Source organism: Macaca thibetana, chromosome 1 (genome assembly GCF_024542745.1).
Source record: "Macaca thibetana thibetana isolate TM-01 chromosome 1, ASM2454274v1, whole genome shotgun sequence".
Lineage (NCBI taxonomy): Eukaryota > Metazoa > Chordata > Mammalia > Primates > Cercopithecidae > Macaca > Macaca thibetana.
Window position 1 is genome coordinate 41,488,274 of NC_065578.1, and position 14,511 is coordinate 41,502,784.

Sequence of the window (14,511 nt, forward strand, 5' to 3'; positions counted from 1 at the left end):
AGGAGATCGAGACCATCCTGGCTAACACAATGAAACCCTGTGTCTACTAAAAATACAAAAAAAATTAGCCGCGCATGGTGGCAGGTGCCTGTAGTCCCAGCTACTCGGGAGGCTGAGGCAGAAGAATGGTGTGAACCCGGGAGGCGGAACTTGCAGTGAGCCAAGATCACGCCACTGTAGCTGGGACTGCAGCACTTGGGAGGCTGGGGGAGGAGGAACCCTACAGCGAGCCACCATACCCACCTAGTTTTATTTTTGTTTTTTGTAGAGATGGGGTCTCGTTATGATGCACAGGCTGGTCCAAACTCTCGGCCTCAAGCAGCCCTCTCACCTCAGCCTCCCAAAGTGCTGGGATTACAGGCGTGAGTCACTTTACCCAGCTGGCATTATTATTAATGGCTGTACAATACACTGTTTTTCCCTACTGTGAGAGATTTAGATTATAATTTTTCATTTCATCATTCAATATGTATTGAATATTTATTAAGTGCCCATCATTTACCTGGCTCTATGATTTGTATTTTAAATAATACTGCCATTAACATCTTTGTGCATAAAGCTTTTTTCCCCCCGTACCATAGGATTATTTCCGTGGTAGTGGGATGGCTGGGTCAGAGGAAATCAGCATTTTTAAGACTAGATAAAAATTGGCTGTATTGTTTTCCTGAAGGGTGTAGTGATTTCCATCCAGACCTTCTGTGATTAATGATCGAGCCTGTCTTTCTTCCCCTCCTGAGCAGACCCCTGTCTCTTCTTTGAAGAGTCATCTGACTTCTCAGTTGTCACCTTTACATCACTGTGCTTTCCCCACAGGTGGCGTGGGTGTCATGTGCCCGCTGACAGAACAAGGCAAGCAGTTGGCTATTCAGGTGTCCAACATCCTAGGCATGGACTTCTGTGGCATTGATCTCCTTATCATGGACGATGGCTCCTTTGTGGTGTGTGAGGCAAACGCTAATGTTGGCTTCCTAGCCTTCGACCAGGCATGCAACTTAGATGTGGGTGGGATCATTGCAGACTATACCATGTCCTTGCTGCCAAACAGGCAGACTGGAAAGATGGCTGTCCTCCCAGGACTGTCGAGTCCGAGGGAGAAGAACGAGCCGGATGGCTGTGCTTCAGCTCAGGGAGTTGCAGAGAGCGTCTACACCATCAACAGTGGGTCTACCTCTAGCGAAAGTGAGCCTGAACTGGGAGAGATCCGGGATTCCTCAGCAAGCACAATGGGGGCCCCACCCTCCATGCTGTCCGAACCTGGCTACAACATTAATAACAGGATTGCTTCTGAATTAAAACTTAAGTGAATTCCTGCTCTTTGGCAGCATTTAAACCAAATCCTACTGCTTCCCTAGTAGTTTTGAGTGAATAAAATCTGGACTAATGTGATTTCATTTGCACAGAAACTAGAAATCCCATCTGGGCACTCAGCATTTTTTCTAACGGTGATTTAAGCAAATGGCCTAGCTTTGTGGTTTTTACAAAGACAAATATAAAAACACTCACCAAGAACAACATCCCGACTGATCAATATGAGACTGACGTCTGCTGTGAGCACGTGGATGTTACAGCCGACTCTAAGGCACTGACCCTGCTGCTGCTTCGGACTTTTAGCAGTAGAACCCATTAACTCGAAATGGCTTATGGAAATATGTACTCAAAAGCAAGCATGGGATGGAAGCATGTGCAGGCGAGCTGGAATGTGACTGCAGTAATAGGTTCTTCACTAAGTGTGTGTGTGATGCTTGGAAAATACACAGTTCAAACACTATTAGAGGATCAATCTCTGCTCCCCATCAATCACCATCTTGACCATATTTCTCCGACACTCAGGATATGGTGTTTTAGGGAGCTTCCTCATTAGCATTTTCAATGAAGCACTTTGTAGAAAGTGAGATTGAACGTTCTTTGACTTCACAGGTTGGCAAATGTCCTGCTTTGTAACTGGGCCTTTCTACAAATTGCTTTGCCACTCTGAATTTACAGACCCTGCTTCAACTAATGTCAGCTCTAGCAGCTTCTTGCACCTTTGCTGCCTTTGGCCTCAGCTGGAAATGCACTTCAATGAGCTAGTGGCCACACACTTTATTTCTTAAGCGTGTACTAGAATCTAACACCATGGACTTTCTTTTTCAATGGACTCTGTTCACTTGTCATCCAGAAGCCAGGGTTTTTACCATAGAAAGCTACTTGGAGATCATCATTCTTCCCCTCCTCTACTGAAACTTTGTGTACTGCTTAGCTGTAGGAGGTTTCCTTGTATGAGTGTGTGTTGTAAGTCTATTGAGTAGATGGGAGCCATTGGAAACACTCCAGTCCCCTTGAAATTCTCCTTTTACCTAGGATCCAGACACCTGTCCTTACCCACTTTTCCAAACGGGGAAGACTCAGGTATCAGGAATTACTCATTGCACATTTTGGCGGGGCTAATGTAGACATGACACCAAGTGCTTTTTATTTTAATTCTCTAAGCAGTAGATGAGATCTTTCCCTTGGGAGAAATCACAGAGATGGAGTTTTCCATTTCTGCTTATATGAAATATGACTGAAAATAAGCAAAGATACCTTTTTAACCAAATACACTGGAACATATGCACTCAAGAGTTAGCATAATTGGAGTTATTTTCTTGAGGTTGCATGTGCTAAGAACACTTAGGGTTCCCCTTTGGGGTTACCTTTGAAGCCATGCAAGGCAAAAAGCCTCGCAACTTTATAGTCAGACCTTGTGTTTTATCCAACCCCTCCTCCTGCCCACCAAGGTAATCCTGAGCTTCATCACCCATTTTATTTAGCAGACTTATTTTCTAATGCTCTTTAGCTGTTAAAAAAAAAAATCATTCCTCAAAAAATAGATCTACCCTTAAAGGACAAAGATTTACCAACACTGAAGACCCTTACAAGTTGACAGTTTCTAAAGAGGGTTCTAGAAATGTTCTGTGTAAGGTCAGCTTCACTGGAATAAACATACGTCTTCCCAAGGTGACTACTTCGAAGGCAACACTACCCATTCAGGTGCAGAAATTACTGTACTTATTCTGCCAGAAATGTAAAATGTGTATAAAGTTAAGCTATTGCATTTTTTCGTAATACATTTAAATAGAAATTGGCTTTTAAAGTATTGTAGTTAAAACCAGATCTCACCAAGTAATAGTTGTACAATTGACAAATGTTTGGTGCCATGTAATGGAGATGTCACACTACACAGTTGTAGTTTAAATGCAGTCCAACATAAGGTGCATGCCACTGAACTGTAACCCTAGTAATGTGTCTTGTACAGTTGAAAAATAATACTTCACCTTTATATAAGTTAAGACATGTACCTTATCTTTACCACTCAGGGTGGCTTTAAAAGACGGACAGCTTTAGATTTGTTCTCACTGGAACTGGTTACACCTTCTGTGCAAACTTAACCAAGTGATGATCATCTGGAAGCTGCATTCCCTCATTTCCACTGTTTGGTGTGAATCTAGTCTCCCCACTTTATCTAAAAGGAGGCTAGCAGGGCCCCAGCCTGAGCAGAGCAGCTAGAGAGTGCTCCAGATTCCTTTGCCAAAGGAGGCCCATTTTCCAGCTGTGAGTGACATCTGTAGTCATTGGCTTCATTGCCTGGCACCAGTCCTGTCTAGAAGCAGAGAAAGCTGGATCACAGCTGGACCACAACCAGCCCCAATCCAGGATTTCCCATACCATGCTGGCTGTGGGCTCTGTGAGCCTCAGGCTATACTTGTCATAGCTGGCCACAGGCCTGCTAAAGGAACATGGGGTGCAGAGCCAGAGCCTAGTTCTGGCTCTCTGCTTGAACAGCTGACCTTGTGCAATGACAGGAACTCTATGTCTCCGTGTTTCATTCAGATAGAGAAAATGCCTCATTTGTTTACCTCTTTGAGGCTGAAGTAAGTAAGTGATACTGGTGCATGTAAGTTAATGGTAGTAGAACACCTCCCACATCTGATCTGTAACAGTTTCACATCACTCCTTAACAAAGAAAAAGGCCAGGCCGGGCGTGGTGGCTCACACCTGTAATCCCAGCACTTAGGAAGGCCGAGGCGGATGGATCACGAGGTCAGGAGATCGAGACCATCCTGGCTAACACAGTGAAACCCCGTCTCTACTAAAAATACAAAAAATTAGCCGGGTGTGGTGGCCGGCGCCTGTAGTCCCAGCTACTCGGGAGGCTGAGGCAGGAGAATGGTGTGAACCCGAGAGGCGGAGCTTGCAGTGAGCTGAGATTGGGCCACTGCACTCCAGCCTGGGCAACAGAGTGAGACTCCATCTCAAAAAAAAAAGCCATACATTCTTGGCATTAGCACACTGAACAGTGGTAAGGACCCTGAGAAAGGAATGCAGCTTCTCAGAGGCCTCACTTCCAGCCAGGGAAACTTAAGACCTGAAAGGAATATGGCTCTTTGTGTATTCAAACAGCCTTCTGGATGTATCGTATATAACCTGAAACTCTCCACTCTTGTATACCAACTAACGAAGTCTTCCTTATGTAACATAGATTGCAGTGTCTGTATATGGTCTTTCCATTATCTGGTAGTAGCATCTTGAAACTGGTCAAAACTTGAATGCCAATAGCTCAGTCACTCAGAATATACGATTCTGCACTTGGGAAAAGCGTCTTCATGCTGTTTTTCTGATCAGATATGGGGTTGCCAAAATGAGGATTTGGGGCTTTAGGTCTTTAGGATCTCAGAAACAATATAAGTGGATCATAAGCCACTAGTGTCACAATTGCAGGCTCACTGGTTCCAGCTAAAAGGAGATTCCATGACCATGGGGACCAGGAGAGGAGGAAAGGAAAAAGGGAAAGGTCTGGAATAGTTTTGTGAAAGAAAGAGAAAATTGGGATCATTTGGAATTCTAGTAGGAAGGAGGGAAAAAATGGCTCTTCTGTGGGCTGTTTTAATGAAAGAATCATGAATATGTATTGATTAGAAGTAGATGTCTTTGAAGCTCTTCTGCATAAAGATAATGAGATGCATGGATTTCCATCCACCCTGGAGAAGTGGGGGAGATGTGCTTCCTCCCTTCTTTAAATCCTGAGGAATGCTGGTCTTGAGAACACTGAATGCAAATCTGGGGAAGATGTAAGCAGCTGCCTGGGGAGTTTTAGGACCGCCCAAATAAAAGCTGACCCTCCCAGAGTCTAATGAACTGGCATACTATGTGCAGGCATAGCCTTAGCAGGTCAGTTTAAGGAGTCAGGTCAGAGAATAAATCCAACCTTAGTCAAGTCACTACAGTTTAATATTTTCCTTTGTAACTGGAGGTAAGCCTGTTTGCCATTAGTCTGAGTGGATGTCTTGGGAAGGCCCCTGAAAATAGCCATATTTGTCACTGTCCCTAAAGTGAATGTTCTTAGATCTGGGACTATTTTTGACTCTACCTCTGAGACTCAAGATCAGTACAGATTGTTACTTTAAAATGTTACCTGGAAGACAATTCTTCTAAGGGATATAGTGTTTTAATCTTTTCCTAAAACTAAATCATGCTTCCATTCCAGGTCTATGGCTAGACTCTGCAGCCCTCCCTCCTAAAACCACAGGGCTGAATGTGAAAACTTTCTTTTAAGCCTTTCCATTTCCTTGTCTAGGTACAGTTTCTGTGCCAACATGCACTGTCCCAAGCCCTGTGCTGGCATTCCAACCTGGTTTGGTAATTTCACTGTGTGGTGTTCTCTGGGGTTCCAGGGCCACACTAAGAAAGTCGCTTATGAGCCCCATTTGAGATCATGGAAATAGCATTTTGGAGACCAGTCTAGTCCCCCATTTTATAAATAGGGAATCTTAGTTCCAGAGGCCGTGGTCACTTGCCAGTCAATAGCAAGGCTGGACCCAGGCAACCTGATTCCTCATCCACTTTGGCATGCTGCCGGGGGTAGCTCCATCCCTCCCTGGAATCGAGCACATGCTCCCATCCTGGGCCTACCCTCCGCCTCTTCCCCTTCTGATGAGCCTCTGTTCTGGATCAACACGGTGTTGATGTGCCAGCCGTCAAGGGTTCAGCACTTGGATGGCTTCTAGGTGAGAGCCCCAAAGGCATGTATATTTCCATGATGCAAGCTGGCTTCTGGCCCGCACCGTCTTTAGACCAGCCAAGACCATTTAACTCTACCCCACACTTTCAGTGGTGGGATGTGAGGAAGAAAGCCCATGCCAAGCTAACTGAAAGCTTATTTGGCTCCAATTCAGCCAATGTTCCCTCACTGCGGAATGTCCTGGAACCCAAGGGTTTGCAGCTCCTAAACCTACTGCATTAGGCACACCCAAAAAGAAATCCTGTTTGATTCACATGCTCCAGTTTCAATCAGCAACAAGGTCAAAAGTTTCCCCCTACTTTCTGTTCCACAGTGCGTCCCCCTTGCAGCCAGACATTAGGCACAGATGCATCCCTGTTGTAACCCAAATGTCAGCTGAGGACTCCCTGCCTCTTGAAATCCAGATAGGTCTGATAACTGGATTCTGGTTCTGAACCTCTACATTTCTGTGATTTCTCAGAGACATATTTTTGCAGCCACTGCTGACTCCACACTTCTGCTACCTCATTTTAAACAGCGTCTTATCCCTGCAATGCATCAGCTGAGACATGAAGCTCAGTTCCCTCGCCCATTTCCACATAGCAAAATTCAAGTGAGTGAGTGTGTGTGCCTGTGTGTGTCTCAGTGACGTGGGAAGGAATGGCAGATGCTACAACAGTGCAGACTCGGCACCCCATTTATAGAATGTTCTTTTTATATACTATGGAGGAATCTCCACTCACCTTCCACTCCACGTGGTCCCTGTTTCCTGTCCTTGGGACAAAGCAGATCCATTTATATTCTCACATACAGCCAGATGGATAGCCATTCCTTTTCTTAATTTGATTCCTGCCAACACCCTTACCGTCACTACTTCACCTTTTACCATGAGTGACTTATTAAAAGCATTTTCCTGGACAAAGACAGTTCCCTCTCAAGGGGAATTCGAGTGCCATCTCTTAAGGTGATGCATTATTTTATTCTCACGACACAAGCCAGGCATCACAATGACCATATTCACCACTCGTTGCCAGGGGCACACCTTTTGGAAGGCAGCATGGACTAATGTGAATGGTACTAGTTTGAGTCAGATCCAGTTCAAATCCACATAACTTAAAGCTTGTGTGACCCAGGGACACTTTACTTCAACTTGCTAAACTTTAATTTTGTCACCTATAAATGTGATAAACTTGAATGTGTCGCACTTAACCACATGCCTGGCTTTCCATAGGTTCCTTTCCTCTTGCTCCCCCCACTGTGAGGAATACAAGCATCGCCTTCTTGAGATCAGGGCTCAGTGCCAAGGGATAAAAGCTGGCAGACAGCAGCTTTACAGCTGGGAAAAAGAGCTGCTGGGGGCAGGGCTGGCGGCAGCTCAAGCATGCTGTGGTTCAGGCCTAATGACTGGAAGGTCCCATCCATCCTTGAGGTTTTATGATGCTGTGTGTGCAAGATATAGCGAACGTATTTGGCTAAGAAAAATCCTGGAGGAAAGACTGCCTCAGACAACTGGGAGACTGGAAAGCCGACCTGGAAAGCAGCCTGACCTTGGATGATTTAGCACCTGGGTTTTTTGGCTCTTCCTGTATTAGGTTTGCTGGCTTCGCATCAAATGGAAGGAGGCGGTGCCAGGGACGTGAATTAAACCTGTCAAATAGAGGGTGAGGGGAGTGCAGAAGGCTGGGGGGAGGGGGCTGTGTGGGGAACTCTGATAGTCCGACAGCACCATCTGGACTTGGCAGGGATGACAGCCCTGAAATCAGATGGAACTAACCAATAAAGCAGCTAAAATTCTGCTGTCCTGGGCCTATCCGGAGTGGGACTCCCATAATCTCCTATGTAGAAGGAACACGGATCTCCTGTAAGGGGAGAGCTGGGGCCCTTAATCATTCTGGAGAGTTAATAAAGGTCACTGTAGAGGCAGGACTAGGCAGGTGCCTGGTTTGCTTAGTCCCACCTTGAGGGCTCGAGTTCCAGTGGTGTGTTGAACTGGTCTGCACTGGCCCATGACAGAGTGGATTGTTCAATTTTCAGGAATTTTGTAAGCTGGTTGGTAAACACAGCCACAGTGACCATTAGAGATTATATTAACCTACAATTAAAGTATATTAAAAACAGTAATAAATACTCAAAACTCATCACTTCCTAGTTATTTTACTATTATCTATGTTCTTGAGGATACTGACATCTATTGTATTCGTATGGTGTGCTACAATATAATGGCGTGCTATTGCCCATCTCTTCCCAACCTGACCATTCAGTGACATCCCATTGGTAGCTGGAGAATCGGCCCTACTGAGAGTATTTACACCACAGAGATTGGCAAACACTCTATATCAAGACCCCCTCCCCCAGAGCTGGTTGTTAAACATTTATCAGCACACCACTGCCACTGGCGACAGAGAGAAGAAATTGATACACATAAGCACTGAAACATCTTAGTTCCAGGGAGGTAACATTTGTGTTGTATTTCTCAGAAGCAAGTGTCCTAGAGTAATGTGCACAAGTGGCATGAAGTTTAACACCTAAAAGACTGCTTCTCTGCTTGTTCTGTCTAACTTCTGTGGTTTTAGCCCTTGAGAAAGATGTTTACTTTGCTACTAAACTTACTGGAGTGATTTGTAAAGTTCACTGTTACCTGTGGGCAGTAGTTCAGTTAAATTCCCTCCAGGAAAGTGGACTGAAGTTTTTCCTGCCCAACTGGCAAAATGAAAATGTGCTGGAAAGAATACATCTTAACTAGGCACTGAAATAGCTCATTTCCAAGTGGTTTATACAGCAATAACAGTGTTAACTTCTCCAACAGAGAAGAAATCATTTATAAATGATTGTTTTGCTGTTTTTGCTTTTTATTAAAATTACTACTATGGAACAGAATGCTTTGTTTGCTTTTGTCCCCAAAATTCTGTGCCTTTTGATGGTTCTTGTAAAGTAAGAATCACATGCTGAATCTACATTTTATTATTTTCATATCATAAAATGAGGAAAAGGCTTCACAGAAGAAACTTCGCCCTATTCACTTGCACACCAGCTGCATTCTGAAAAACTATAATTTTCCTTTCAAACGCAGAGTGCCGTCTGAATTGTAATACTGCCAACTCTCAACTGTCAAGATGATGGAGGAAAATACTAATGCAGATGGCGTGAGCTTGTCACGGGCCTGCTCAGCATGCTCTCCTGGGCTGACATTTGAATTAAGATTCAAATAGCAAGTGAGAGCTGAAAGCTGTTTCAAATGGCTGTGTGGTGCAGTGAGGGGTCTCAGGGGATTGAAAGAATCTGTGTACTCACCAGAAGAACTCTGACAGGTCAGGCAGGGCCCTCAGGACTTGTGTTTACCTGACATTTCAAGAGGCTTCCTGGGAGAAGCAGTGATAAGACCCTGGGGGACTAACTTACAGTCAAAACAAGGCCCAAGACCCTTGAACTAAGGCTGTTCCCCAGCTTCTGAGGGTCAGGGGGTCCAAACTGAGGTCAGAACATCAAAGGGATAGTGCCTGACTGCTGCAGCCAAGGATAATTTGGGGTATGACATTATGTACCATTCACATTGTCCTTGAACCAAAACACTGGGGAATGTGGCCTATGTTTGTTTCTTCTCTTACATGAAAATCGTCAAACTACACAAAAGTGGAGAGAATAGTAAACTCCCCAGAAAAGGACATTTCCATTTGCCTTTACCACAAATAGTAAGATTGGCAATAATCCCTTGATACCATCTAATTCCCAGTCCATATTCAAATTCCCCCATTGTCTCACAGAGAACTGCATTTAGCTGCATGGTAGACCAGCAATATTTGGTGGGAAAGGAAGTACTCTGGAAAGGTTGCTGATGGCTTTCCTACCCTCTTGACGGTGGCCTTGGCAGGAACCATGCTGCAGGGGCACAGGTGGAGCGATATTCAGGCTGGCTGCAGATGCCTTCCCAAGTTGTGGGATCTTGGGATTTCCTCTCCTCAAAGAATAAGCCTGTGACACTTCCCCTTCTACTTCCCAGAGTCACATGGTCTCCCTCTGGGACTCTCCCAGCTTCATGCTGCTGGCACCCACCTGTCTATCACGCTGGTACCCGCTGCTTTTCCTGCAGCTGTTGCTTTCACTAATAGCACTTCTTAAATCTGGGGAGAGGCTTCTCTCAAAAATGATCACTCTTCCACCAGCCTTACGCCTACTGTACTCTCGGTGAATCACAGCTCTTTAGAGCTCCCCAAGGGCCTAAGCATCTTCTTTTGTTAGAAAATTCTGGCTGAAATTCTCATGAGATGGGTCAGGGAACCTTGGAGTGGCAGCACTTGTGCCACGTCGAAAGGCACTCCTCTGACTAAAGAGAAGTAGCAGCTGAGCACACTGCCTGTCCAGGGATTTTCTTCTGCTCTAAAGGACATGATTAAGACAACTGGTCTGTACTGTATTGCCTGATAGTATCATATCAATGTCAATTTCCTCATTTTGGTGATTGTTCCAATAAGAATATGTAAGAATATGTCCTTGTTTTTAGAAAATACACATTAAATATCAAGGGATAGAGGGACATCATGTCTGCAATTTGCTTTCAAATGGCTCGGAAAATAATGGGTTTCTAGAGATAGAAAATAAAGCAAATGTGGTAAGACGTTAACATTTGGGAGATCTGGGTGAAAGGTATTATAGGAATTCTTTGAATGAGTAGTCTGAATAAGTCTGAAATTACATAAGCCTCCTGTGCTGGGTTCACCTCTTCTCCATTAAATGTTGTTTCCTCCAGTGTTTCCTTAGGCTTTCTATTCCTTAGCTGCGGGTTTCATCCCTACATGATCTCCATTTCCTTGGTATTAATTAGCATGTACATGATACTTTCAAATTTATCTCTGAACCCAGGCTTCTTTTTTTTGTTTGTTTTTTGTTTTTTTGAGACAGAGTCTCACTCTGTTGCCCAGGCTGGAGTGCAGTGGCATAATCTCGGCTCACTGCAGCCTCTACCTCTAAGGTTCAAGCAATTCTCCTGCCTCAGCCTCCTGCGTAGTTGGGACTACAGGTGTGTACCACCACGCCCAGCTCATTTTTTTGTATTTATAGTAGAGTCGGGGTTTCACTATGTTGGCCATGGTGGTCTTGAACTCCTGACCTCAGGTGATCCACCCGCCTTGGACTCCCATAGTGTGGAATTACAGGTGTGAGCCACCGTGCTCGGCCCAGGCTTCTTTTCTTAATGTCAGATGGCATATCCAGTTGCCCACCCTTCATCTCTCTTCGAATATCTGATAAGCGTCTCAAATTCACCATGTTTAAAGCTGAATTCATGTTTTTATCTTTCCCCAACAAACCTGCCCCTCTTTCAGGGCCTCCTCAATTGAGTGCACAATGCCAACCACTTGCTCAAACCACACACACACAAAATAAAACAAAACTACAGTGGTCATTTTTGGCTGCTACCTTCCTCAACCCTTACCTCCAACTTGGTTTCTTGTGGTAAAACTTGACTTTTAAACTATGAACCACCTTTTTTCACTGAAAACTTTTATTTTTCTTTTTTGCCATGTTCATTAAGATGTTCTGGGAGATACACAATCCTGAAAAAGGTGTGCATGGGAAAACGCTTATAATATACAATCCTGGTTTTACATCCTGCTCCCAATAGTAACCTTGTTCATGTGCTTTTAAAAAGTGCTTATTTAAATATTAGCTATTAAAAGTGTGTTTGTGTATGTATGTACATAATATAAAATATTTATCTCTATCACATTGCACTGATATTGATGAATATTAGCAAAGACATATGTTTTCTGTTTGGCAAAATGATTGCATGGTTCTGTCATCCAAATAATGCTTCACCATCTTTTCTGAAGCATTTTCTTTGCCAATTGTTTGTTTTGTGTGACCTATTGTGTTTGAGAAATGTCGTACTTCACAGAGTCATCATGAGAACAGGGACACCTCATTTGTACAATGTGTATCTGTAATGGGACATGGCAAGGCCTCTGGTGGTAGAGCAGTTTGGTTCCAATCTTGGTCATCTGAGGCCCTGTGGCAGAGCAGAAAGCCATAGAGTGCAATGATAAAATGCTATATAGTGAGAGCGTAGAACAGCAACTCAGTGAATTTGTGTTAAATAAAGATTCATAGACGATATGATATATTTGTAACAGTGCATATGTGCTTGCTAGTGGAAAATTTTAATCAGGCCTTTCAGAGATGATCCTTCAGCTCCACCCTTGTGAATTCTGCTGAGGACGCTTAGGAAAGATGTGATTACCAGGTGGGAAGATAAGAGACACTCTATAGGGAACCCACAGCATCACCAGAAATCCTGGCTCGTTTCAACCTACTTATACTCTTTGGGGTCAAGTAAACACTTTTTTTTTTTTTGAGACGGGAGTCTCGCTCTGTCACCCAGGCTGGAGTGCAGTGGTGCAATCTTGGCTCACTGCAAGCTCCACCTCCCGGGTTCACACCATTCTCCTGCCTCAGCCTCCCGAGTAGCTGGGACTACAGGTGCCCACCATCATGCCCGGCTAATTTTTTTGTATTTTTAGTAGAGATGGGGTTTCACCATGTTAGCCAGGATGGCTTGATCTCCTGACCTCATGATCGACCCGCCTTGGCCTCCCAAAGTGCTGGGATTACAGGCGTGAGCCACTGCGTCCGGCCAAGTAAACCACATTTTGTAGAGCTGTTCAGAACTGAGATTATTTCCTGCATCAATAAATCATATATAAAAATGAAATACATTTTCATTGAAGAGTAAAAAAAAAATTAGGGCAAAATAAGAACACTTTCAAATTAATAAAAGAAAGAAAATCTGAGAATTTGCCATCTTTAGGCCCTCACTATAGGAAGTACTAAAATATTTATCAGTAATGTGAGCCAAGATGGAAGATGTGAAAAGAATACGACGACTTTACAAAATAATTATGACATGAGTTTAAGATATATTTGAAATAAATAATAAGAAGGTATAAGTTGGGGGGAGGTAAATGTAGTTAAAAGATTCTAAAGACCTTTTATTGTCAGGGATGAGGGTTTCCTAAATAACTTTAAATTTTGTTAAGTAAGAAACAAATGCTTGGATTTCTGGGGCAATCACTAAAAGAATAGAAACACGGAATATAAACTACGAACTTGCAGAGTGGAAGAAATGGAAAGAGAAAAAATATGTAATCAATCCAAAAGAAAGAAAAGAAAAAAACAGAACACGCAGAACAAATAGAAGGCATAAAATCAGACCATAGATTTAAACTCCAATAACTTTTAAAAACCCACATCATTTAGTGTGTAAACAATGGACTAAATGATTCTTTAAGAATGACAGATATAAAAACATCTTAATCATATTATTTTTACAAGAGATGCATCACAAACATTAAGAGCTGGGCACAGTGGTGCCTGCTCCAATTCCACTACCCAGGGGGCTGGGGCAGAAGGATCTCTTGACCCCAGGAGTTCAAATCCAGCCTTCATAACATAGTGAGAACACCTCTAAGGATACAGATTGTTTGGAAGTAAAAGGTTGTCTGAAGAAATATCAAGAGTTTCAGTCAAGGTGTAGTCAGGAAAACAGAAACTTCCCTAGGCATTTTGAATAAAGAAATTTATTTAATATCGAGAATAAGAGGCATACACAATCTTTGAAGTAGCTGGGTGATCAAGATCGGGGGCAAAGGGCACAAGCTGCTTTCACAGGAAATCCGCATCCAGGAAAACAACAGTGGATGATTCGCAGGAAGGTAAATGGTTGTTCCTTATGCAGCTTCCAAATTTTGAGCAGTTGGTCCTCATTGACAGAATTTTATCCAGAATCATAAAAGGAGAGGAATACTGAGAACTATAGCTCTAAGCTTCCCCTTAGAAGCAGAATTAAATGATGAAGGGAACGGTAATGACACCTAGCTGGTAACAAGCAATCCAGCCCCAAAGGAAGTGAATGCAGCTATATTAATATGAGATCAAAATTAAGGCCCAAAACATTACTAGAGATAAAGAGACTCACACTTCATAATACAAAAAATTCCATTCACTAGGAAAATATAATATTTAAATGTGTACACACCTAATAACAAAGCCTCAAAAAATATAAAGCAAAAACAGGCCAGGGGCGGTGGCTCACGCTGTAATCCCAAGCCTTTGGGAGGCTGAGGCAGGTGGATCACGAGGTCAGGAGTTCAAGACCAGCCTGGCCAAGATGGTCTCTGCTAAAAATACAAAAATTAGCCAGGCATGGTGGCACATGCCTGTAATCCCAGTTACTTGGGAGGCTGAGGCAGGAGAATAGCCTGAACCCAGGTGGCAGAGGTTGCAGTGAGCCAAGATCGTACCACTCCACTCCAGCCTGGGCGACAGAGTGAGCTTCCGTCTCAAAACAATATATATATATATATAATTACATATAATATATGTATAATAGAATATATGTATATTATATATGCATATATAATATATGTATATACATAAAATATATATACACACATATATATAAAGCAGAAACTAACAGGACTACAAGGAGAAATAGATGAATCCAC

At 43.3% G+C, this 14,511-nt stretch overlaps 2 protein-coding genes across 5 annotated transcripts in view; both read left to right on the forward strand.

The window, feature by feature from the left end:
- Positions 1–10,544, forward strand: part of RIMKLA (ribosomal modification protein rimK like family member A) — a 169,003-nt gene extending 158,459 nt beyond the window's left edge. The window contains exon 6 of the mRNA XM_050799852.1: positions 814–10,544. Coding sequence (XP_050655809.1) covers positions 814–1,304 — 491 coding nt within the window. The 3' untranslated portion in view covers positions 1,305–10,544. The remainder of the gene's footprint in view (positions 1–813) is intronic.
- Positions 1–14,511, forward strand: part of PPCS (phosphopantothenoylcysteine synthetase) — a 1,013,452-nt gene that overhangs the window by 968,340 nt on the left and 30,601 nt on the right. The gene's annotated exons all lie outside the window — the stretch shown is intronic.